At 40.5% G+C, this 27,145-nt stretch overlaps 1 protein-coding gene across 1 annotated transcript in view; it reads left to right on the top strand.

Moving 5' to 3' along the window:
• The window catches only part of fstl5 (follistatin-like 5), a gene marked incomplete at both ends in the record, with an annotated part of 147,297 nt that overhangs the window by 90,039 nt on the left and 30,113 nt on the right, over positions 1-27,145 (top strand). The window contains 4 exons of the mRNA XM_083891420.1: positions 2,219-2,230; positions 5,439-5,559; positions 16,441-16,602; positions 17,299-17,433. Coding sequence (XP_083747546.1) covers positions 2,219-2,230; positions 5,439-5,559; positions 16,441-16,602; positions 17,299-17,433 — 430 coding nt within the window. The remainder of the gene's footprint in view (positions 1-2,218; positions 2,231-5,438; positions 5,560-16,440; positions 16,603-17,298; positions 17,434-27,145) is intronic.

Here is a 27,145-nt window from a genome sequence, read left to right as displayed (position 1 = left end):
AAAAGATTACTCATTCATGTTTTTTTGGTCTGCCTCAGTCTAAGTACAAGAGATAAAACATGGGTTGACTTCCACAGGTGAGGGCAATAGTGTCCGGAAGAGTCAGCGCAGTGTTCTATTCTTCTACACAAACTTATAGATAGATAGAAGATATACGTGTCCTGTGGATACATTTTATATGTGCTGGCAATGTGGCGGCTAGAGTCGGCAAATTATGGCTTTTCCAAATGCTAACTGCTGTTAGCTGCTGGAGCCTCAGTGACGCTGACGTAGTTTCCTGTGTCTCATTTGAATTTAAAGAGACAGGCACTCCTTACCGAGTGTTCTGAACAGGGCTGTTTTGGCAGGGTGATTGAACTGCTGTGGTGCTTCATCCTTAAGGTAGTCTGACCAAAGCATGTTAGGACACCAGGTTACCTTGTAGAAATAGGGTATAATAGGTCTGCTTTAATTAACTAGTAAAAAAAATCAAGGCCAGCTCTATGGGCTCAAAGGCAAAAATTCCCCAAAGCCTAGAGGAAGATCCCTTGGTTAAATTAATGCTGGAAGGTTGATTTGGAATGAAACAATAGCTCAATAACGTTGATGATGACCGTGCAGCTTCCTGAAGTGAGATGGAGTAAAGCTACCAGAGCTACAGGCTAATCTGTCTCCTTACTGTACTTTTTACCCTTCTGGTCTGCGGCCGTCTAGTTTTTTTGTTTGTTTGTTGGTGCCTAAGAAGGCGTCCATCGACAGTGTGTGCTTGTCCACCTCTTACTTTTAGAGCAGTTGCTCTCAAACAAGTGAATCAGGACGAGTGCCAGCAGTCCACTCGTCAGGAAACGGTGTGCAAACCTCACGTCACCGAAAGAAACGACCGCTGGAGCACCAGCGCCACGCCGACGCTGGCTTAACCCAGATTTATATTTGGCTCTGAGACTTACAGTCAATCAATGTTGATCCTTCTAGAGAGGGGAATAAATTCCGTCTGCACCTGGCGTCCGCACACACACACCTATTCTAAATTACCTTGCAGACAATTTTCTTCATAATTGCTGGCTGTTAATATTTGTGAGCAACCACTGCCAGCATTAATGAGAGTAATATTCCTGTGAGTACACATGGGAGGGTTACGCAGTCCAATCTCACAGGCCTTCCCAGTTTAGAATGTGGTTATTTTTGAAATGCTCGCATTAATCCCAGCTATGAGCTTGTATCCCAGAGTTTAGTAAAGCCTCTCCAAAATTTGACAAAGCAGCTCACTGTAATTCCATGAAGTTGACAGTTGCTGGCTGTTGCATCATCATCATCATCATCACCACCATCCTGGGCTGTCGGTATTTCTTTGCTTCCCTAGTGGACGAGCAAAAGACAGTGTGTGTATTTGTTACCTCTTTAGGACATTTTCTGACCTTGTCGGGATCACTAGTCCTCGTGGAATCCAAAACCTGATCCTAATGAGGCATTCCTGTCATTGTTAGGCATTTTGGTTGTCCAAATACATGGAAGTCAATGCAGTGCCTTGAATAGAAAAGCTGTTTAAAAGTGTGTGTGTTTGTGCCTCTATGACCGATATGAATGCAAGAAACTTTATGTAATCACACAACTTTCTTCTTGCCTTTTCTTATCTAGTCCATTGGAATAGGTGTTTTTTTTATCCCCCATAATGCCCTGTGACTTGTACTTGTGGGTGTTACATCCTCTCTTCATGGAGATGTACCAAATATGTGTTGTATTATTCATAATGATTATGTACATGTCATATGGTGCCATTTGTTATTCTTCCTGTGCTATTTCAGGAGGATCAAGCTGTGTAACATTATATGGCAGATAATAACCCATGAAGTCATTAATCACAGTGGCCGGTTTTTTATCATGTGCCAAGATTTATTTTTTTATTGTTGAATTAATTATAGAGTGTGTTTGGAGCCAGAATATCACACTCACTGACATTCCATTCCTTTATTATCCTGAGATTAGACCTGCACGGTGTACTTAGTCAGTAATAGGGTTATATCTATTAATCAGTTAAAATATCAAGCAATTAAATTATTATCTTTAAATGATCTGAGCATGGTGAAATATTGCCCGTCGTGATTTCCTGGAGATAAAAAAATGCTTGGTTTAATTACTGTCTTATTAACATGTTTTTTTGTTTTACTCTAACCACTGAGGTGTTTCTGAACAATTAGCTTCTAATGCTTTACTATTGTGTGATTTCTCCCCCCCCCAACAGATTCCATCTCAGGTAGGCTGGTTGTTTTATTTGCCTCAACAAACCGACATAAGTCATTCTTTTTTTTAATCCCATTCACAAAAACACATAAAGCCATAGTGAAGTATCTGCGGCAGATGCATGACATCATTACTGCATTATTGCCATGCAAAGAGAATATCATATCATAAGATTTGCATTTGTTAATATTGTAATTCATTCATCGTCCACTGCTTTGTCTGAATATGCTTTCATTTTTGGAAAACTTTTATTTCTTTAACAATCTTTTATGAGGGAACTTCTTTAAAGGCATTTTCTAAAATTCCTCGTCACTACGTACCGGAGGTCAGATACCGAGTAAGGTGGCACTTTGGTGTCCTTTCACGAGTGACCCGGCACTGACAGCTTTATTAATTATAGTTTCTTTAGGGCCGTGGCCTATTTGTAAATCCACCTCTACCTGCCCTTGTCTCCCTTCCATCTGAGTAGCCTTACCCCGCGTTTGCTTTGTCTGCAGAGAGCTGAGCTGAGGTGTAGGAATCGCGTGGACAGCCTCCACCGTGGCTCGTTCCGGCCCTCTGAGTTTCATTTCTCCCCCCAATTCATTTTTCATTTAAGAAGGTGACACAATATGCTCCCAGCCCAAGGGGCCAAAACGCACCATCGATTTCCCCTCATATTGTGAGGCTCTGATGCTTCACTCAGCCCGAGCCAGTACCAAGCTCATGGGTTACATCGAAGCACGTCGGGACAAACTGATAAACACGCTGTATGCCTGTAAACATGATGGCTCTTGCTTGTTTGTAGACTGTAAAGGAAAAAAAAAAAAAGAAGCTGAATGCCAACCTGTAAACAGCCCTCAGAGATGTGAGCCAAATGTTAAGAGCATTTTTCTTATCGTACACTCATCTATATGAAAAACCTTGTAAATAAGCCTTTTGATTTATATGAAAGAGTGCGGTGCTCTGTTATTCAGCTCCGTGTGCGTGTTAGAGCGAGGGTCATTCTTTAGAGGGAAAAGTTCAGCCCACTAAATGATACCTAAACGTTTCTTTAATTCATGGCAGACGATCAGGAAAGAACACGACGTGGCACTTGGCCCTCATTAGGTGAGGAGTGAAGTGAAGAAAAGTCTAATGAGTGCCGAGACACGTTTCACAGGGTCCAGAAAATCCACTGTGCATCAGAAAGTAGCCCAATGTGTGATAGTGAGAACAGACGCTGTTTCTGAAGATGCTTCATGTAATCACTCAACTTAAAATAAGGCAAAAGGGAGATGAGATGAGAGGGAAATATTATTTAAAGAAAATGTCCTTAAATTATTGTGCTAAATGTATTATACCTTTTTGACATTAATTCAACATTAAGAAAGGCAGTTTCTCACAATGCTACAACTGCCTTGTTATTATGCTGATTCAGCAACTCCCCAATGTTCTTTTTCCTGCTTGTGCGTGTTTTTTTGGTCACTAGCTATTCAACAAATCATACATCAGCATTCCCGCTACCGTTCAATCTTTTTATGTCATGAAACATCTAATATCCATGTTTTTTTTTGTTTTCGTCTGCCAATTGTTTTAGTCTTTGATCCAGTGGGAGGGGTTACCAATCAAAAAAAGACAGATGTTGTAAACAGGAAACCTCTAACTGGGAATTGCAGACTCAGCCTTTCCACCATTGTGGTTAGTTACTAAAATAGGGCAACACAGAACAGGAGCACACAGCTTTACAGCTACCTTTGAATACATAAAACAGCCCATGTTACAGTTTACAGTCCTTAAGAGCATTGACCGAGGACTCCACAGTGAGTACGAGTCTTTAAGACGGGCAATTATTGACCAGTCGCCACCATAATGGCTCCCTGATCAAAGCAGTCTGTTACTGGGCCTGTGTGAGAGGTGGTAAATGAGACACATCTCACTGTAATCTTCTCACTGGATTATAAGTGATTATGTGCATTGATCACAGCGCAAAAACAACATAAGTGTCCTCAAATGGACATGGGACAATAGGAAAAACAGGCTAAAATGACACTCAAATAAGCAGAAGCTGTTTGTGCCTAAATGAAGATATATATATCACAGGCAGGTTGGACCTGAATCACAGGCTCGCAGAGGCGAGCTGATGCTGTGAAGTTGGTTTTAATGAAGGTAAACAAGGCTTGTGGTAGTGAGACAGGTGGATAAACAGACAGGTGAGTGGTCAGGCGAGCTGGCAGCAGCAGACAGCGGCGTGTGGCAGGCACACGGGTTACTGCTAAACAAGGAAACACAGCAGATAAGTGCACCGGGGAATTCTCTGGAAGCGCACACACACACACACACACACACACACACACACACACACACACACAGGCGATGCGGAACACAGATGCTGTGTCTCAAATCAGTTCACTCTGACAGGAGGACACCGTGTCCCAAATTTGGCTGCTGTTTGGCTCAAAAACACAATTACAAGTGTTAACTGCAATGCCTTTGCTTACTGTGATTTTCACACATTTTACTTTCGTTTGTTTGCTCCATTTCACACCATGTGTAAGCTGGTGGTCTCTCGCCTAACATCATTTTAACTATTAAGCTTGTTTAAGATTGATTATCTTTGACATCTGTCTTAGTGAATATGAAGTAAAGTATAAGGTGAGTTCTATTTTAGGGGATTAAAATACTGTATGACTTTATAATTCAACACCGTATATTACAGTGTCTTGTCAAGATAACTTTTCTTTTTTAACATGGTCTTAACAAGGTGCCAGACATTTTTTCTCTTTGCCAGGTGGGATTCATCACAGCAGCACGCCGTCGCTGGGCTCATTAGCTTCTTTGTCGAGGAATTCATCATCAGTTTCAGTTGGTTTCTACACACGTTCACATTGTGGATCAGTTTTTGGTTTAATCAACATGGTTTTGTGTATTTGTGTGGCACGTTGTAGCACTTATTGTTCAAATACAGCCTCCACTTCCATCAGATTTTTATCGTTTTCAACAACTCGGTTGTTTTCTGTGACACCAAATGGCTTTAACCTCTCACTCAGACATCGCTCCACAAATGTGCCTCTTTGGACAAGTGTTGCATTTTTCATTTTCTCTACCATGAAACATCTGCACCCTCCTGGGCATGCTGCATTCCCACTGGAACCGTTCATCCCATCTGTAAACGCCATCAACCGTCACTGCTGTGTCTTCTTTTCCATTTTACCCTCAGTCATCAAAACTCTTTCTTTTTTTTCACTGTCTCTGTCTGCTAGGACTTTGGGGACGATGGCTCATTGTACATCACCAAGGTGACAACGACCCACATGGGCAACTACACCTGTCACGCTGACGGCTATGAGAAACTCTTTCAGATCCATTCTCTTCAAGTGAACGGTGAGAAGCACACACTCGTCACAAGGCATGTTTTTTATTGAAATCATTTTACCCTCAGCTCTCATCTGCTGCGCCACTGTGGTCTCTAATCTCTTTGTAGAGTAAACAAATCTTTCGGCGTCTGTAGTTCGCGGTAGATTTTTGGCAAATCAAAAATGAATAACTGATATTTTGTAAAAAAAATAAAATGTTCTCGCACATAATGTGAGAAGCAATCTCTGGACCACAGATACAATGTCCATGTACACGTCCTCTTTTCTTTTCCTGTGACAGTCGTGGTTCCACAGTGTGTGATACTGATATCATGTGCAGCCCATGGCCAAGAGCGAGGATGCCCATGAACAAGGCACCAATCCTTCTGTTCGTTCACTACTAGTGCACATCTTTACTAGTCTCACAATTCGATTTGTTTAAGATTATCTTGCCAATGATTCGATTCGATTCTGCGATGCATTCTCAATTTTCTTTATTACTACACATGGTTACTTTTCCCATCAATGAATACAAGCTGTCTGTCCTGGGCACAGCAGACAATAGTTGTATTTACAAAAGGAAATACTAAAATGGCATCAAATTAGCTTGGCTCATTGACGACATTACCTAGTTTTTGGTTTCATTTGAAAATGCAGGTATGACCTTTTCTGTAAAATGGCTACCAGATGTTAGCTTACCATGGCTCCAACGTCTGCAACAGTTTTCAGCAACTGAATAAGGCCCTAAATCCTTTGCTATGAAAGCTGCCACAGCCTTGCGTGATTCTCTTTCCTTTCTCGGAGTTAGGCAGCAAAGTTGGCAATCCATTGTGTTTCGTCGCTGCATCAATGCAGAATCGACCACGTCCACATCGCGATGCATTGTAGAAATGATTAAGTTCAACACCCCCAGTGTGTAATAAGGATGGGTTAAACACAAAGGTCAAATTCACTATCACTTATGTGTGTGCTAAAATAACTAATTTTTAATACTACAACCTTGAGTATCTACAAATACTAGTATATGTCTGATGCAGTCATTTTGCACCTTTCAAACCCCTGTTGGAAGGCCGTTTGTGCTGATGCATTTACCACCCAGCCAACATAATTCTTCAACTGTGTAAAAAAAAAAAAAAAGCCTCTCCCATACAGAAGAAATAAGCAGCCCACAAACATGACTTAGCTAAAAGTGCTGTTGCTTATTTTTATTTAAATGTGTTATGGTCAGTGAAGCACGCAATACATAGGCGTCTTGGATTGTGTTGAACTTTGCATTTTTATCTGTCAGATCCGATCCAGTGATTTTCACCACTACTGGAGCGATACTGAAGTCATCATATCAGCTCACTTCTAATTATTTAATATTTCTAATCCTTTTTCTATTCCTGAAATGAAATTAATTGGTGTGCAGGTGAATTACTAATTGCAAAAACAGTTTTATATTCATGCATGTTGTTACACTGCACCCCACCGACCTGCCCTTTTACACCAGTGCTTCTCTGAGATAACACCCAATTAAACAACAGGCAAATATGTGTGTCTTATATAATGATTTAGCACCTAATATTATTTTAAATTGTTGAATCAACTTCATTTTATGACTCTTCTATCTTGGGACACAGTTTTAAACCTTCGAAAAAAGTATTATATTCCATTTCAGATCCCAATTCAGCCTCCTAGAGACTTTTAAGTTGCTGTTTTTTGCTCATTGGTTTGGGAAAGCGCTCGGTCTCGGTGGCGAGCCCTCCAGGTGAATTCTGAAACAGACGAGGTATGTAGAGAGGCCAAGAGGTGAAGTGGTCGAGCTTGTGCGGATGAGACTGTTTTCTCCCACACTGGCTCTAATGAACTGAATCTGAATAAACTACAATGCTGTTGCTGTAGAACGCTCAACGTCTCCATTACGGTTTGACAGACAGCTGGCTCATTATCATTACTCTGAAAGTCTGCTCTGAGGTTAATTACAATGATGTGCGGGTCTTATTTTAACAAATATTGTGTTTAATGGGAACGGAGCGAATCCCGCGAGACCGATGACTTTTGGCGGTAATTGATACTGAAACTTCCAGGTGACCTTTTCAACTGCAGCCTGTGAATTTTCACATTCTTAGTCTGAATGGGCGAAGCCTCCGAGGACCCTCTGTCACCCTGCAGTGATGGCTGAGATTTTTCTAAAACTCAATTAAGAAGCCGCTGAAATAGAGGGCAACTCTGAGAGGCTGTGTTCATAACGCTGCCCATCACTCTTCAGCCGCAAGAGATTAATAAGATACATATTGTTCTGAGTTTAAATCAGAGGACCAGATGCATTTTAGACTGACTATACATCAAGGATATCAAAGATTGGATGTTTGGTCTTTATTTCCCCATTTATTATTAACAACTCCTCAGAGAGCCCATTTTTCTGACTCATACATGTATCATCCCTGTGGCTTTATCAGTAATCCTCATGAAGTGGCTGTACTGCTCTCTACAGTCAACCTTATTATCTTGAAGATGTTCCTATTGTTTGTTTTGTCCTTCCTTTGTCGCAGTGAACCCACTTCACCTGCAGGAATCAATAAACTTGCATCTAATCTGTACTGGGGCTGAAAAGTGTGTCCAATCTCCCAGGCACTTTAGCAGAAAACAAATTGTTGTTTGGGGGTAAATTAATAACAGTCTAATACACTGACCCTTTCTGTTATAAGAAATGAGTGTTTTGTTTTACTACCCGGAAAGCTGCATTTATTTAGAAAATGAAATTTGAAATGTCGGTATTTTTGATGAGGTAAAAGCACAGTATGGTTCCTAATACTGTGTTTAGTAGCCTGCTGGGCCGCCATCTTTTATAAATAAACTTTAAGTTTTAATTTATTACTAATTTTATTACAGTAGTTGCCTCTATATCACCCTGGTACTGAATGTACCCAAGCTCCAATCAGCAGTCAGTCTTATTCTCTGATGAAACCAGGGTTACTAATACTAGCAATGAAAAATTGTAAATGTAACTGAATTGTAGAAAAATTTAGCTTCTTCTTAATTTTTCCAAAACTTCATTCTGGAATGAACGTACTTTTGATGTTAAGTTAATTAAAGGTATTTGATAATCCGCATTTGGTGTCACACATTATTTCATCCTTTTCAGTGTCAAGTCAAGGCTTTCTCTTAAAGGGATACCATTTTCAAAATTTGCCCTACTGTGATGCAAAACGCGTCATTTGACTCACAGTAGGGCACATTTGGATAAGTCAGGGAAAAACTGAGGGAGGGAAGCACATTTTCTAAAAAATACTACTGCTATTCTAGCAATACAAAGCCACATTCAAATCGGTGAAGTATCCCTTTAATACCTGAAAAACTAAGACTAAAACTAAATAAAAAATAAACTGAAACTAGTCAATTACTCAAAATAAAAATTAAACTAAAACTAATAAATAATTTGTTTAATTAACTAAAACTAAATTGAAATAAATAAAAAAACTAATCGAAATTTCAAAACTATAATAACCTTGGATTAAACACAACAAAACACTGACTGAATTCAAGTGTGTATTATTATTCCAGTGCAGTCAGTTGGTATCTCTGTGTTATTGGCAGTCTAGTGTGTCACCTTGGCTGCAGTCATGCTGGGGTTAACAGCTCTTTGTGACGTCTCCCCTGGTGTGGAGTGATTTAAAGACTTGGTCCAACTGTTGGCTGAGCCTAAAGCCACAGGGCCTTGCTGGGAATTAATGTGAGATTGCCAGAATTTTTGGCCCATCTCCTGCGAGGTTAGCTGCGGGTGGCAGGTAAAGGGAGACGGGGCGTTGGTGTGCTGATGGAATGAGATGGATACAAAACTGGCCCTCGAGACCTGGAATGTCATATTTCAGGTGGGAAGGAGACAGAGGCAGATGTTGAAGTTGTACCATGTAGGTGTTGCTGAGCTCACCACGATGCTCTGATCAGCATCGGACTGTCTCTCTTTTTTCCAGACTTGCTGGCTTGCTCTGACAAGTCCCAAGCTGAACGCTGCCGTGTCGCAGTTTTCCTTGGAGAGAGAGAGTGTGACAGGGTTGCCCACATGGGACTTGGCTTTGTGAAGTGTCGCTGTATCTAGGCAACGTGTGGCAGGTGAAACACGGCATGCGGAGACTTGTAGACTTTGGGTGGGGTCGTAGGGAGACTGCCAGGTGGGAATTTATGTGTTTATGAGATGGAAAAAGAAATGGTCTGAGTACTTTGTTGTTTGTAGTTGTAATTTTAAGGTTGACTTTTTTCTTTGTGAGCCAAGTTTTGGCCATATGTGTCACTCAGGTGACCATTATTTGAGATTCAAGCCATTCTAATGTCTAATATCTGTTTATTTTAACAGGTGCGACCGTTTCCATGTCGATCACTAACACACTTGTTTTGGTCTGACATGTTGGTGCTCAGTGTCCCCCTGCCCCCTTTTAAAATGATGTTTTGCATCCACATTCAGACATTTCTTCCTCTGTTTCCTTGTTTAATAAAATAAGACCATCTTTAACCCTAAATCAAATGGCTACAAAAGGAAATGGCAAATCCTCTCTCTTTATATTGACAATAAAAGACTGATTTATTTGCTCTGTATTGTTTGGGCAGCAGACTTGCAGTTGACAAAAGTGATTTAATTGTGTTTAGTTCAATTTGAATGAAAGGACATACCAATATGGCACATTGTGGGAAACTGTTTTGCCTTCTCATTTACACCTCAAATACACCTTCTTTCTTTTTTAATAACACCTTCAGTAATTTTAGTGTTTTCACTTTTCTTTTACCATTGAAAAGATATTTTCCACTAGTGGAATCTTATCCTGGATAAAATAGGCTGGGTTTCTCTCTCATTGCTATGGGAGCTGTGACGCTCAGTTCAGAGGGTGACTGTGACTGAGAGGGATCTTTTATCATGGTGTGTGCATATTTGTTGTGGTATGTATCCGTGCCGCATGAACGGGTGTTTGCATGTGTGTTATTCCGAGTCGTTCGCAGCTACCTAGTCCGTTCCCACAATCCAGCGCTTGACTGTTTCCAAACAGCCATGAGTTCAATTTGATTGAGGAATTGCAAGTCTGCCAGGCTTAGTTGGAAATCTCTCAGAGGTGTGACGGTGAAGTCGTCTCCTGCCATGCCGTTTGTGTGCTCTGTGCTTGTGTGCGTCCGTGTGCATGCCTGCTCATCTTCTAGAGTGTTACGGCCGACAGGAAGCTTGCTGAGTGATTGACGACTGACTGGGGAGCTTTATGATGGAGCTGTCATCCCCGCTGTGTCGCATTCTCCTGGCAGTGGCTCTCCTGACACTCTCAGAAACACATCAGAATGCAACTCCTTTCACATCTCGTCTTGAAACGAGTTTGGAGTGCGGAAAAAAAAATCCCACCAACCAGCTCTGTCCTTTCATTTCTGCCACCATCCTGGCAACAGAAAATGGTAATGATTTGCACACAGTTTTATACCAACAGTGAGCAGAATCCACAGTTTTCCAGGTTGGGAAAGAGTTCAATCATAGGTGGACTCGTTATGCAGTTAATAAAGCATGTGGGGACCTGGTAGAATAAATAATCATTGTTGTATCCATGTTGGGTCCATGGATTGAGATTATGAAGCATGTAATGTATGTACACTGGGTATTGTTTTTTCAAAGGCACCTTTATCCTAATAATTTTCTTCAAACAAAGAATATAACTTGAGCGTAATGGTGTTCCTATGTTGTAAAGTCACATATGTTTAGTTGATAGTATGTTGTCTGAAAAAGTACTTTTTTCACTTTTCCAAAACTGCGTTTACTTGATATGCCGAGACATGAACTGAACAGAAACCTCAACATCAAGGCCAAGACTGCACTTTGAATCCCAATGATTTTGTTGACCTGATGAAGCGGTCAGAAAAAATTGAAATTTCAACATCTGCTATTACTTTCAAATTTGAGCCTCTTAACCACTGACAACATTTTCAGTTCACGGTCGAACTCCAGCTTTTGGTTCTTAGAAACCGTTGGTCATTTTCTTGTCAATCAGAAGAAAATGCAGAAGAGTTAACAATTGTAATTTCTTCTAACATGAAACCTGTCATGGATCTAACCTGGTATTTTGCAGACACTATTTCCCATCGTTATACTGCCAAGTTAGCTGAAATGAATCAAGTATTTCACATGGCAAAATCATGGCAAATGTTCACTTATAAGCTAAACAACAGCCCTATTTAAATCATTCTAACATTTGATCTGGAACCAGGTTGTAGTTAATCTGTCATCTGTGCATAGACGCACTTAGTCCAAAACAAATGATTTAAAAAAGTAAAGTGTGATTTCCTCCTCTCTGGCTCTACAAAATACAGTGAAATGAGCAAATTAGATCTTTTGTTTTTTGGGCAAAATGGCAATTTTATAATTTAGAATAAAATGTACCCTGCACTAAAATGTGCTAAGTGTAGAAGGGTCTGAATCCATTTATCAACATAATCATATACAATAGTTGGGAATACCTGCATAAATCTTTGACAAGGATGTGTGAAGAACTGGGATAACTCTTTAACATTATGGCAGGAGCTGCACTCTGCCCAACACGGATGTTTGGCTGAATCGGGGTCCATGAAAACCTACAGAGAACAACTTCTGCTCCGCCTGAGCCAACCTTTAAATACCCATTCTCAACTCTCATTAGACTCGGTATAAGCAGACCCCTCCAGATTACACTCACACTTTTGTTGTGTCCTGTCTGGCTGCTGCTGTGTTTTTTACAAGATCTGACTGGATCATAGGCAGAGTACTTCAGTGCAGAGCGACAGCGGCCAGCTCCATCTCCTCTAATCACAAAAGCAATTTACCCAAAAAGGTGTGTGAGATGAGATGTGGGCTCGATGTCATGCTATCCATTTTCTGTCTGGCTCAATAGCATCAGAAGATATTTCTATATACTGTGTGCGTGTGTGTTGGCCCTAACAAACACAGATCTTATTACACATTGACAACTTTTGTCTGTATTTTCAGCACCTGTTTTAGGCCAAAGGTAAATTGAATTCAATCACAGTGTTTTAAAACACTTATTATTACACCAAATACCTGAGAAGCATCAGGTATTTAGTGTGTATGTATATGTGTGTTTATATATATAGATAGAGCAAATCTGTCAGAAAAACCATTATCCGCATTTTCCACTACACATCTGTTGATTATACGTCGTTTAATGTCATTTCTGCCGGAAAAAAAGAGAAATTACATAGTCAATTTTTTATGTACATTTACATACAGCCATTAAGAATTTCACGACAAACCTATGAACACCTGCTAATTTTTTAACCATCCAATCCGCCGACCGTGTGGCAGCAGCACATAAAAACCGTGCCAGTACTGATCAGATGTTTGATGTGAACATCAAACGTCACCACAACAAAAATATAATCTTTGTGACTTTGAAGCTGTCAAGTCACCAGATCAGAATCTGAAGAAATTGTGATGCAACCATGTCGAGGATGGAGCAGAATCTGAGAGGAGAGTTTCAAACATCTTGAAAAACCCATGTGTCTGTGTAGCTGAGGAAAAGCCTTACCCGCTATTTGTGCAGATTTCAATAATCTGCTTCATGAATGTATACTGTATTACCGCTTAAAGCCGATATGTTGTCCTTTTCCTCACTCTACAGGACTTTATATCATAAAAAGGACTTGTAGATACATCCGAAGTTTTAATTACAACAGCCCTAACTAAGGCAAGTTTGTGAAATTGCCTGTGAGGCTTTATTAATGAGGTGCTCAAGGGAACCTGCATCGTCTAAGCTCACAATGTACAGCTGTTGATTAATAGGCTGCTGTGATCCGGGGGCCAGAAATAAAAGTGCACGCCGAGTCTGCCTTGACCCAAAATTTTATCAGACACTGTCAAACACACACGATTTAACACAGTCCAGACATCACAGACGTAGATCATGAAGCAGATAAATCAGCCGCCTCATTATGTTAAAGATACAGTAGCTGATTTACACTGTTCTCTCTGTTAAATGTGTTTTTTTTTTTCTTCTTTTTAAATGGCATACATTTGTTACGAATCAAAGTGAGGTAAATTAATAAGGGACATGTCTTTTGAGTCAGAAATGTAGAGGTGGACATGCTTGAAACTAGTTTTTATTTGAATGGCTGTGGGTGATGTCATTTATTGTTCTCCTATGAGCCACAGTTGCTTTTATACAACACTTAATTACTATGCTATGGCATGACTTATATCAGTGAGTGTCCTTTATTGATAGAATTCTTAGAGATAAATACGTTTTCTCTTGTATATTTTTTGGTATAAGCGCTCCATTCGCCATGTCACACACGCAAAGCCCATGAAATAACAAAACAAACATGCATTGTGCAATACAGATAGACACATTTGAACTGACCCGCCAATACAAATAACCACACAAAACAATTGTAGCACATTTCGTAGCACAGCGAAATCCTTTCACCACATATTTGACCCCCATCGCCATGTATTTTCATGTAGTTATAGGATGGATTGTTGCACAACTTCGTGCCTTCAAGAGTTCAAGGCTCCCTTTATTGCCATTCATCATGTTAAAACATGGAGAATGGAAATTGTCACTCGGGACCAACCATCCACTCCTATTAAATCACATGACCCTGAATGTGTGAGTTGACGGTAATAATTCATATTCGGAGTTTAAAACATGGTTAGGGTCACAGACGGAGTTAGCGCGTCGCAGTTGAAGGCTGATTCAGTGAGGTTCTGTAAAGGTTGACCACTTTGAGCTTATTTGATGAGACACTTGAGCGTTTAGAGTAGCGGGCAGACACTTGTACCGAACGATTATTACAATATTGGAGAATGCTCAAAATGTTAGAAGTGGAAAAACAGAGAATGTGTCTGGTCGTCTCTGCTGGTCGTCACACCCTCAACTTCTTCCTCAGTGCCGTCCTCTAATCCAAAAATGGTCACAGTGGGTTCTTCATTTTCTTCTAAACTTATTTGCTTAACTGACATGTAAGTTAGCGTGTGCAGCATTTTGTCACAGCTGAGCAGGCGAGGCAGAAGAAAGTCAAGCAAGACAGCTTCATATAGTGAAAACACCAAGAAATGCCCATGAAATTTGTATCAGAATTGGATTTTATTGCTAAAAATAAATCTCCACATTCAATAGGACCTCTATCGTATTTAATAGCAGTACTATTTTGGATTCTCGCAAACATGATCAAACCATAAAGCACACAACACAGCTTCTGCTGTTCACTGTGCCATGCAGCTCCAATGTTTCTCTGATCAAGTCTACGGTTAGGTTAACGCTACATTAAAAGACAGCTATACAACACATAAAGGAGACCAGTGTTCACAGGGCCGTTCTTTGATATTGTTTGGATAAAAAAATAAAATAAAAACCAAGTGAATTGGTACGGAAACCAGCGACATGAATATGCACAAACCGTAACCATGACATTTTGTAAAACCTGACCATAATCACAAAATGAAAACACTCTCATTGATAGTCTTCTGAAGATAAGTACTGTGCTCAAACACTATGCGAACAAAGGGATGTCATTCTCTTAGTTGAAATTAAGCTGCACACAGAGAAAGGAGGCCACAGCTTTTGTATGCATATATGGGTATGTGTGAGGAAATTAAGCGTGAGTAATAATCTTCACTCAGAAGAGCTTACAAAGTAAGTGTCTCTGTGTACTTTGTTCAATCAGCCTTGTTAGTGCTCTGGGGCATCGGCGTCACTGGAGTGTCTCTGTGGCTCTGATTGGTAAAGTAACCTGGTTGCCATAAGAGCCCTTGGCAGCCCACTGTGGACGGCGTGTTGGCAGTCGGGTTGAAGTAAACGCCAAAGCCCTGGAGTGCCGTGGTTACCAGATGGCCGTGGCAGCAATCTTCTATTCGTTCACTCACCTGGCTGAGTAAAGACTTCCTCTAAACCCAGTGCCCACAGGAAATGGTCTGCACAGCACGTCTGCCTTCTCCGCCGCTGCCAAGACACTCGCTTCCACCCTCTGCTCACGTTTCTGAAAATGAGGACACTGATTTGGGCCACGGAATCTATTAGAGATTGCCGGACTCGTGATGTCAAGATGGAGAGATTTGATGCCCCTATTTAAACCGCTGCCAGTTCTCATCCGTGTATATGACAAGCTGTTTTGGAATTTGTGGTCACATTTTAGTGGGAGTCTCCTCACAGATGCTACTATGTTTATATACAAGGGTTTTATTTTCTAATCATTGTGTTTTTTGGACAAGGCTCCTTCGCTTTAATGGATTATTCAAATTCATCCTTTTGATATTTTCCATGTTTTGTGGAGCAGGACTCTTAACAAGTTAGCTCCGCGGGTGTAGAGCAAAACTTGTGGCATATTCCTGAGCCAATGCATAAATACATATTATTATGCATTTGTGTGCTTTATTGATTTATGTTGATTCATGGTTCTTGGAAGTACAGTAAGTGGGAGAGTTTTTATTTATTTTTGCTTCAGGGTAGAGTAAACAAGGGAGACTCCAGCGTGAGAGTGGCACAGAGTGCAAGAATGTGTAACAGTGTGCAGCAGAGCGACATTTAGTCTGTGCTCCACACATTTTTGTTTTGTCTGCCTCTATCCTCTCATCTCCTTCCTGACAAAAGGTTACACAAAATCAATGAGTGCCGAGCAAAATCAATAACATCTGAACAGGGGTTCTTTCCCTTATTTATCTATCTGATTTGTTTGGCTCTGCACATCATGTTAACCTTATCTAAAGGTATTCAGCAATGCTGAAAGCGCACTTGATCCTATTAATAGTGTGCACTAATACAATGCCAAAAGTGCATTTCTTGGCGTCTTCTGTAAAGCTGCTCATTTAATAAGGTTGCTTCATTCCTCAGGTGCTACATTCATAACAACCAGCTTAAGAATGCATTTATTCATATCTCTGCACCCTCTCCCTCTGCTCTTTTACTCTCAGTTCCTCCCGTCATCAGAGTTTACCCCGAGAGCCAAGCCAGGGAGCCAGGCGTCACTGCCAGCCTGCGCTGCCACGCCGAGGGTATACCCAGCCCCCAGCTGGCCTGGCTGAAGAATGGCATGGACATCGCAAGCAAGCTGTCCAAACAGCTCACCCTGCAAGGTACGGGAGTTCAAGAGTTAACTGCTTACTCCATGAACACTTGTATATTTTTATTGCCCGCGCGATGGCTTCCATTATAATTTTAGTACTGCTCTAACACTTTAAATGTTACAGTTACTTTTACAATCACTACCATTACCACTTACACAAAATGTCACTGTTATCGCTGCTGCCTGACCGTGAATACTGTCTGTTCTTATCCTTATCATTCTTTACATACTGTTAAAAATAACACTATGGACAATTCAACATAAAATCTGCATACATTCAGTTCATTCAGAGTTCATTGACTTTCTTTTGACAGATGTATGAGCAGTGATTCATTCTGGCCTTTAATAGCTGATTAGTTTGCTTAGATTTCAGCTGGAAATTACCAGTGTTAAAAATGTCACAGGCAATGTTTCAAATGCTTTGTAGTTTGGTGAGTAAACCGTGAAGTAAAACACTTTTCTTTTGAGGCTGCACAAAAAAAACACAATAACTATGACACACAGCATGTGGCATTGGGCTTTTGCTATGTTCTGTCTTTGAACTCCCACCTACCTCTCTGAAACAAACCCCCTCACTCTTCTACTTAACATGTTAGAGAAGTGTTATGTAACAGAGAGATGGAAGCATGAAGACTTTTATCTCCACACACAATCCACCTTTTTTGTTGTTTTATTTCTCGCCTCTTTCTCATGTTGCTCCGTGAAGCTAATGGGAGTGAGGTGCACATCAGCAACGTCCACTTTGAAGACACCGGCGCTTATACCTGCATCGCTAAAAATGACGCTGGCGTGGACGAGGACATCTCTTCGCTCTTTGTGGAGGATTCTGCGCGCAAAACTTGTATGTATGCAAAATGGGGCTTTCCATATTTAATGTTTTTATCCTTACAATGCAATGATGGAGCATCTGTGAAGGAAATGATGGTGGTACTGTCTTCACACTGTCACATCATGCCTGCTTTCTCCTGCTCATTCTTAAGCAACTTTATCGTCTCATCTTTTTTTTGTGTGCCTGGGTAGAGATGAAGGCTGCAGCCTAGAAATTGCAGAAATGCCAAATATTTTCTTTTTGTGACCTAATAGATGAGAATTTATTTCATTTCACCAAGTTAATCACACAAAGAATTTGATGGTTAGGAGTTCAGAATATTTGTTTCATCCAAAAAAAATGGCAATGGTCATGGAATTTAACTTTCTGTCAACCGATAAAATTATTATCAGTAACATTCGCTAGCAATAAATGGATAAACCAACCAGTCTGCAATCTCACCATTAGATGTCTCAAACGCTTTAGCCGCTTTTCCACTACATGGTCCCGGCACGGCTCGACTCTACACGGTTTGGTTACCTTTAGTACCTCCTCAGCGTGGGTGTGGGTCATCACAAACTTTGTTTTACACGACGCACACAAACTAGTGATGAGTAAAGTAGTTATTTTATGAACTGAATCATTAGAATCGGTTGATTAAAAAGATTTGCTCAGTACTTCCTGCATGACCGACGCACAGACTCCATCTAACACGGTCACCAAACTGAAATACAATGGCAGGAGGTTGTGATGCCGCTCGCTGCTCGCTATCGCAGGCTTTGGGCAGCACTAAATTCTGTGATAAAATAGTGAGATTTAAGACATTTCCATGCTCAATGTTGGAAATGAACGCATGTTTACAGGATTTTTCAAGTCTTTTTAATTGATCTACAGTTCGGTTTGATTCTTGTGTTGGATGTCTTGCTCATGAATCTCCAGTCATGACACTCCAATCACTATGTCACGCATAGAATCGGCTCAGCTCGCTTGGGACCTCAACAGAGCAAGTACCAGGTACTATTGGTAATGGAAAAACAAACAATAAACGCAGAGAGTTGAGTCATGCTGGGACCATATAGTGGAAAAGGGGCATCACACACTGGACATTTAAATTTGGTATTCAGTGTTTTCCTCAACTTTAGAGTTGGAGAAACACAAGTGACCTTCTTATTCAAATCTGGAAGCATTTTTTTGGCACAGTCAATCTCCTCTTTTTTTCTCCCCTTCAATACAACCTCATGCTGTAATTAAGTCTGACCTTCTCAGAAATGTCAGAACTCGTCTTTTGGGGTTCAAGACCATAGTTGTTAGTGTTTTTTTTGTTTTGTTTTTTTTCTGCTGGGTAATTAGTGTTCCCCAAACAGCACACACAGCAACTCTGCAGTCGAGTCACACGTCTCTCATGTTCTCCCCCTTCCTTACCTGTTACGGCAGAACCCTTTAGATGTCATCCCCATAATGCAACACTTCCTTCACCCCCACCTGTCATGCTTTAGAGTATCGTGCTCAGTGAGGTCAGAAGTCACTCGTGTGCTTTGAAGCTTTTGATGCTCGACTGTGGGCCAAAACGGTACAAGGAGCTGGATATTGCTGGAACCTTTTTAGAACGAGCAATCCCACAGGACAGGAGTTCAAAGGGATATCAGCAGACAGCCAGTCGTGGCTGCACTGCAACGTTACAAAAGGGAAAAGGGGAGAAGAAACAGACTTTACTACTCTGACATGTTCTGGCCTGAATGTGTTACTGACTGTATGACTCTAGTTCTACTACACGAATATCACCTTTTTTCAGGAACTAGTTGAGTGAGTAAATGGACGACGGGCTATCTATTTTCCATGGATTAGCTGCTTCTGTGAGTCTGAAGCTAATGTGGGGTGTTAGCTCCCAGCGCCTGCAGTCATCAAATACTCAATCCCTCGCTTCTGCGCTGTAAATTATACATCCTGACGAGTCATTGAGTTCAGTAAGGAGGCTTAAAATGCTTCTGTGCACAGTTTACAAATGTGCATTTTTTTCAAGTGCCAATTTTGCTCTGATTATAGTTAAATTGTCACTAATCCACCAAAATGAATTGATTATTTTTGCTTAAATCAAGAGCATGGAAAACCAAGCAATAACGGGAAAGAAATGCAACCTATACAACCATATACAAGGTAAAAATGGAGTTGTCTATATGACCAAATATCCAGAACTTGACAAACCCCTGTATATTTTATCAGTCCATCATATTTATTTTAGTCTCTGCAGTCCAGGTTGCTGCGCGACTTTGCAGACAATATTTTCTTTGAAATATTAAAAGCATATCTTTTTTCAGGATTTCTTAGCATTGAAGCACCTGCCGGTTTGATGAGTGTCTTTTGAGATCTGCTCGTTGTCTCATGTCGCTCTTGCAAATGAAAGCGCTGATATTCTGGTCTCTTTTACAGCTGGAAAATGTTGCTAATTGGCTTTAGATCTTATATAATTCACCATAGCAGCCACGTGGGGCCGTGGCACTGTTATTTTTCAATTATTTCCAAGACGTTTTTACTTTATCTGACCCTCTGCAGTGATGAGACACTCAGAAAATCAGGATTAGAAGGTTAACAGTAAAACAAACATGAACTCTGAGTCAGGCCAGTACAATTAAATCAGAAATGTAAAGTTTGTCTGTCTTCCTATTATTGAATTAATGAGGTCTGGGTTTGGAGACTCACACAAGGTAGCAAGGTAACAAGGGTAGGTAACAAGTAGCATAACATGTATTTATTTTCGTCAGAAAACGTCTGATGTGCTTTTAGCACAGGCCAGTCACAAAGTACTTGGCACCAAGTGTGTGATTTGGAGATAAACTATGAGTATGAATGATTTTTCAGCTTGTAAATGCACCCAAATGTCAGATATGTAAACCTGTAATAGTGTAATATCTCCATTAACTTGCTCACAAATAATAATAGTGTGGAAATATTTGACCAAATGATCCTCAGATTTATGAAAGGAGGAGGAGAAGAGAATAATATACTTCAGGTCCTTTCCGCTGTATAATTTCCTATGAACAAAGGTGAACCAAACAAACATAAAAGTCATTAAATCTGTGAGAAGGCAGCAGATTTGAGTTCTGACCCTTGCTTGTTATTTGCATTGCCTTGGTATTTGATTAGCCGCTGCAGATGGACAGATATTCTTATTGGGTGCTCCGAGGAGAGGGCAGCTGGGTGATATTTTCTAGGAAAGCTGCCAGCTGCTGTCGATACGTCAGCGTTTAAGGCCGGAGCGAAACATCTGGGAGTTTTGAGCTGTCTGTGTGTATTCTGCTGCTGTTTGTTAACAAAGCAACCTCAATCAGACGCACGTGTTAGTATGCACTGCAGTTGTATTATTATTTTTCTTTTTTACCTTTTGCAATTATTTCCCTGTTTGTGGATGCATTATGTTTAACAAGCAGCTGTTATTACGACAGAAATACTAATAGGAGAAAAAAACAACAACAACACCAGCATATTATGCCAAAATTCTAACAGATGATGTTGCAGTGAATATTTAGAGCGTATCAGGCTTGTTTTGCCATAACAGCACAGTCGCTGTCTGCGGTTTATGCACATCGTGTTCATGCGCTCAGTCGAGATGCTTCCTTCACGCAACACACTCTGACATGCTGCAAGTATCACACTGAATTATCTGTGCATGTTATCTCTCAGCGTAATGCAGCTTCTCGTTTTTGTCAAATTCAGTGTGATACATTAGTGATGTAAAACCACATAGTCTTTAATGAATGGAAATATTATTCACACATTGATTTCAAAATTACCAGCACTTGTTTTCTTATTTTAGTCATGGTCCCTTTTAAAAAAAAAAACCAAAAAAAACACACCAAGCAAACAGAATAAAATACTGAAGAAAACACACACAGCTCTTCATAAATCATAATTCAGGACAAAACGTGATTGCCAGGCAGGATGTGATAAAGTAAATTATTCTTGAGACCACATAATTCTTGGTTGAGTTAACCTGAACAAGTAATTCTGATTCAGGTCACTTGATAATCGATGCCTGTCTCTGTACTAAAAGTGCAGTTGGAGAGCGTCATTTTAAAAGCTTCATTTATTTGATTTTTTTTTCTTATTTTTCTCAAGTTCATCTGGGTCTCCAAATTATTGCTGTTCTCATCGTCAGTTAATTTTCTGCCTCAACTTTAGTCTCTTGCTTTCATTACCTCCCTTATGTATAAACTATTGATATACATTTAATCATGATAAATTAGAGGCAACCTGCATGTAGACTGTAAACACTCAGTGAAGAAGTAGATGTCAAAAAGAGCCAGTGGTGAGCCGTCTTTCCACTCGAAGGTTCAACCCCTTAAACCCACGTTGCTCTTGACAGCAGCGTGTGAACGCGCTGTATGAAATCATGAGTGAATGGCTGAATGGCAAAACTGTAGTGTAAAGCGTCGTTGAGTGGTCATCAAGACTAGAAAAGTGCTGTATAAATACAAACCATTTACTCCACACGTGCCTGACGCAAGCTGTTTTCCAACCTTGTGAAACAACTGGCTCTTCTTTTCCTCACATGATGTCAACCTTTTCGTCTCATCTCCAATAATCCGCTCTTGTTTTCACCGTCTCGCTCATTTTTACTTTGCAATGATCGGCGGCCCCTCACTGACCTTGATCGCTCATTTTCATCGACACTCAGTCGGCCTTTACCAGCTCATAAAACCTGACAGGACCTTTCATCCAAGCCTGTAGTGCTGGGCCCATGTGAGCGCCCCCTGCCTACAATAGCTGTCAGACTGTGTTGGGTTGAGGCACATGAGTGGCTGCACATTACTGTCAGTGCTTGAACTGTATAACATTAGTAATACGATCACTGTGTGTACTATGTCAGATAGATTTTATCATTCTGATTACAGTGTTGCAGTACAAACAGAGAAATTAGGGCAAATCAATATTTTTGAATAATAAATGAAGGCACTCTCTACAGCGGGATAATGTCAGAGAAAGCTACGTTAAGAGATGCTCCATCCACGTTCGATACGTAGACTTTATTCACTTTGTTCTTGTGAATAAATAGAGGAATCCTGCGCTTTTAACTTTTCACGTTAACAATTTGTTTTCTTCAGTTCCATGTACAATTTCCATGTTTGAGGTACCCTTTGATTCCCACCCCTAATTGAAATGTTAGTTTAGGGAAACTAAACTAAATTGTTTTGCTTTTTTTTCCATTTTCCATTAGCCTTTGTGATTAAATCAGAGGCTGCAGATTGTTGTTTCATCCAAACATTGATTTTGATCAGAAAATATCAAAATAAGATCACAAACACAAGCAAAAGAAAAAACAAACAGAACAATTCACTCAAAGGCTCATGACGCACTTGTTTTTGTAGACAAGCAGCTGCATGTGTACATACGCTGCATACATCAGTACCCAGTAATCAGCTCCCTTAGGAAAATCTAATTTTAAGAACAATGTAAACATAATGACAACACACCGAGAGCATCTAGGACAAAGGAAAACAGAGGAAGGGTAAGTCTTGACACACTTGTTAAGTTTCTTTCCGCCGCTGTTGTAATATCTGTAGTTTCTGTGGACTCGCACAACAGATGCACTGACAAACGAAGCTTAAAAACCCATAACTGCAGGTGATGTCTTACATGAAAGACAATTAAAAACAACACATATGCACATACTTACCTGTGTTCCACTTCTCATGTTCTCATGTGCAAGCTGCAGCCAAACGTAATCGCACAAGAAATTGAATCAAAAACCCAACACGTGTGTGTACTCAGCATCAGTATCACATAAATCACAATCAAGTCCAAGTGCTCGCTCAGAGCTGCAGCCTCACGCACTTACGGAGAGCGTGGATCCATATCGGCTCCATATGGCGCCGTGTTCTGGCCATTTAACACTTTGGCTCAGTTATTACACGTTTGCTGTGCAACGTCTGCTTTCTGTCAGAGACAACAGGACAAATACACGACCACTATCTCACCTTAGCCGTGCTAAATCCAGGTCTAGACTAAAACTCCAAGTAAGTTAAGTATTTAAGTTTAAGTATTTTAACACTCTGTACACATGAGAATGAGTGGAGTAGGAGAATCCTCAAAAGTTTTGTATCATATCAGCTTTTTTATCCTCACAGAATCAGCATTTTGGGAGCGCTATTTTTGGCTCACGCAGTAGAAAAAATCTAAATGCCGCTCTTGCTTTTCTGTGTATACAACCAATATGCAAGAATGACGTCATAGCCTCACACCTGTCTTGCGCTTGCGTTCACCGTAGCCATCTTTGTCGTCGTTTGTGTTCTTTACAGACAACTTTTTTTAAGGAACAAAAATAAAATATCGTAAAATCAGAAGTCTTCAGTGTGCTTTGAAAGAAATGGCAGGAGGATCTCTGAGGAAGATTGTGTGATAAAAGCAGACGCCACAGAGCAGCTGCTAAATTGACCTCACGCTGAGATTCTGTCAACATTATTTTCTCTAAAGATGAATTGACTTGATCAGAACGTGAAGCATCAATCGTGAACACATCAGAGAAAGAAAAAGAAAAAAAAAGACAATGTCCTTAGAAACCTTGAATAAGCTTTTTGTCTGTATAAAAAAAAAATCCCCTCTGGTTTTCTACCTTTGGCAGAAGGCAGCAGTAATTTACAGACACTGACTCACTTGTCTTTGTCAATAAAATGGGTGTCATTTTTCTGTAAGAAGCAGGATCAAGGGTCCGGCACTGCTCCGTACTCTGCCTCAACAAAGACTCAGGTGCTGACAGCCGTGCTGTGGTATGAGACCACTATTTAGCTAATAACACAGAAACACGTTCGAATAACATTAGGGCTACAACAATTTATAGATTACTAAATTAAACATCAACTAATTTTGAGGTTTTGGAAGCACTGATAAACATTTTCAGATCGACAGATGAATCGATCACGGACCTGAATTGAAAACTAACAATGGCGATGATCTCTGTTTGTAAACCACCAGTTACTACTTGAGTTGTACTATGGTACTTTTGCACTGTCTCTCTCTCTATCAAATAAATCTTATTAATAATATAACCGTTAGTTGCAGCCCTGAATAACATGCCCGGGATTGTACATGAAAATGCATTAGGACGCTGACTTTTGTGGAAAGCAATTATCTCATTTCAGAGAAACCATGTTTACGACCTGCCCTGGGCCACTCCGTGAAACGCTTGAGTGAGAGGGAGAGAGTGGAATGCTTAACCACGGCAGTCGTCAGAGGATTGAATATGATATTAAGCAGGGGATAAACTTAAAAAAAAAAGATGATGTGATGAGTGAGGCATGAATGAGCTCCTTCAGATGAATTTGCCACAGAGGGGGATTGAAGGTCAAAACCTTTCTCTTCACAGGCACAACTGAAACATATTGGTTTTTTTTCCAAATTTACCCATGTGCTTCATTGTTTGGGAAAACCTGAGCAGCCACTACGCTGAGATCTCTTTAACAGTCTGTCACCAGGAGGCAGAGCACCATCCATCTCTGACAGCCTGCTGCTAAACTGGCATAAATATCTGCCCTTCACAATGTGCCAATTATTTCTGTAGTGTCAGAAGAGCTGCGAGGCTCAGAATCAGCGTTCGACGCTTTAGACTCTCCAGCTTCTTATGTCTCACGTTACGCTGCACTTCATGCCTCATATCAGGGATTTGCAGGGTCGCGTATGCAGATTATAATGGCCGGGCCTCTGTTCCTCCTCCTTCTTTTTTTTTTTTTGCTGAAGTACCTATTTGTATCAAATGAAGAACTTTTAATTATAGGAATATTCACTGAACTTCTGAACCCGCAGTACAGAACAGCCCATGCACTGAGAAAAATGGCAAAAACCTTCATTTAGCAAGTTATATGAGGTAGAGCTGCAACTAACGATTATTTTCATTATCGATTAATCTATTGATTATTTTCACGATTAATTGTGGTCCATAAAATGTCAGAAAATGCTGAAAAATGTTGATCAGTGTTTGTCAAACCTGGAAATGATGATGTTCTCGAACGTCTTGTTTTGTCCACAAACCAAAATTATTCAGTTTTTAATGATTTCTTTGTTAAATGGAGCAAAGAAACCAGAAGATATTCATATGTAAGAAGCTAAAACAATCAATCTTGTTTTAATCGTGAAAAAAGCTTCAAACCGATTAAACGATTTGCGATTAATTGTTTCAGCTCTAATATGAAGACAACTTCCTTATTTCAGTTTTTACATTGTGCATTATGGACATGCTCCCTGCTATGTTTGTGGCGGCTTTACAGTGCCATATACAGGCCTGGCATATATACTACAGTGTTTAGATCCAAATGGGGGGGGGGGGTTTCAGAAGATATTTCTTGACATGCCGTGTGATAAGGACTGTGTGGATAAGGCTTTATTCTAGGTGTCCTCTTTTAAGTTTGTCAACTATTTTGTTTGTGCCGTCTCACTCAGAACTCACCTGTTATTGGACACAACCTGAGCCTAGAGGAGGAGGAGAAAACACAGGCCCAATCCCAATGTCACCCTCCAAACCTTTAAAGCCCTCTTCTCTTCCAAACTTTTAAGATATCACCTGCAAAGTGCCTGAGTATGAGAGGCTATAAGGACTTGAAAGGATATGAAATAGGCACTTAATGCTCCTTGATGAAGCTTGAAAATTATGTGTCGAGTTTGGGACATTTTACTTTCTGCTGTTTACTTTCTGTAGACTTATGAAGTGGATGAGGGACTTGACTGACTCCACCCCCCTCCTACTGTCTGTTAGCAGAAAACCAGCCTTGCAAGATCATGGCTGCCCATCCAGATTCCTCAGAATCAGGAGGTCTCGTGAGAAACACGAATGGCTTTACGCCACCACACGCCCTCCAGCGTTAATTTAGATGATCGTCGAAGCTGAAAGAAAACGTTGTCGGGGGGGAAAGAGGAAGAGGTAATGACTGTCTGATCTGGCAAGGGGGCCACACACGATGGCTAGAATTGAAAAAAAAAAAAAATGCACTTCCTTGATTCCTTTATGAGCGATTCCATGAGTCTGGTGCTGGTTTGTTTTTGTTGGTCGTCCATCGACATGGACGTGGCTCAACGGCTTGTGTTGAAAACAAATGCACATGGCCAGCAGAGGGCAAGGGAGGGGGAGCCATTTAGTGTCTTACCCACTCACTATGAACTGTAGGTAATTGCCTTTGGCAAAGTCAGCATAGATGCCAACTTTTGGAAAGTGGCCATAAAAAAATCTCAAAATGGACACCAGGGAATGGCTACAGTGGGACAGAAATAAACCCTCACCTCACTGACCGCACCTCAAAGTCCACATGTCTTTGAGGTGTGGACAAAAGGACTGGGCCTACTTCTCTCTCAGTTCACTTGATTTTACATTATATGCTGAAATGTTTTAATGGAATTAACACCAAAATGAGACTCACCCCAGCTTTAGAAAGACATTTCCATTTAATCCTGTCTGTCTTACTTTGTGCAGGATTTCTTTAGTATTTAATTTCATTTTTTTATTTGTTCTACTCATAGAGCTGATTAGCATATAGAGGGCAAGGCATCTATGGAGAGCATGACAGAGCAGCTGTGGTGGCACTTTGGTTTGTTTTTAGTATCAGTGTCTTTATCGCAGTGCGTGTGATCATGTCTCCGCCCTCCTATTGGCAGAATATTTTAATAGGTTAACAGTTGCTTCGCTCACAAAGGTTGACGTAGCTTTGAAAGCTAAAGTTTATTATTGGATGCACATTGTTTACAGGGATGATGCTCTTTCAAAAGA

This window comes from Microchirus variegatus (genome assembly GCF_963457635.1).
Source record: "Microchirus variegatus genome assembly, chromosome: 6".
Lineage (NCBI taxonomy): Eukaryota > Metazoa > Chordata > Actinopteri > Pleuronectiformes > Soleidae > Microchirus > Microchirus variegatus.
Note: the sequence above shows the minus strand (reverse complement) of the source record. Positions and strands in the feature narration are given on the sequence as shown.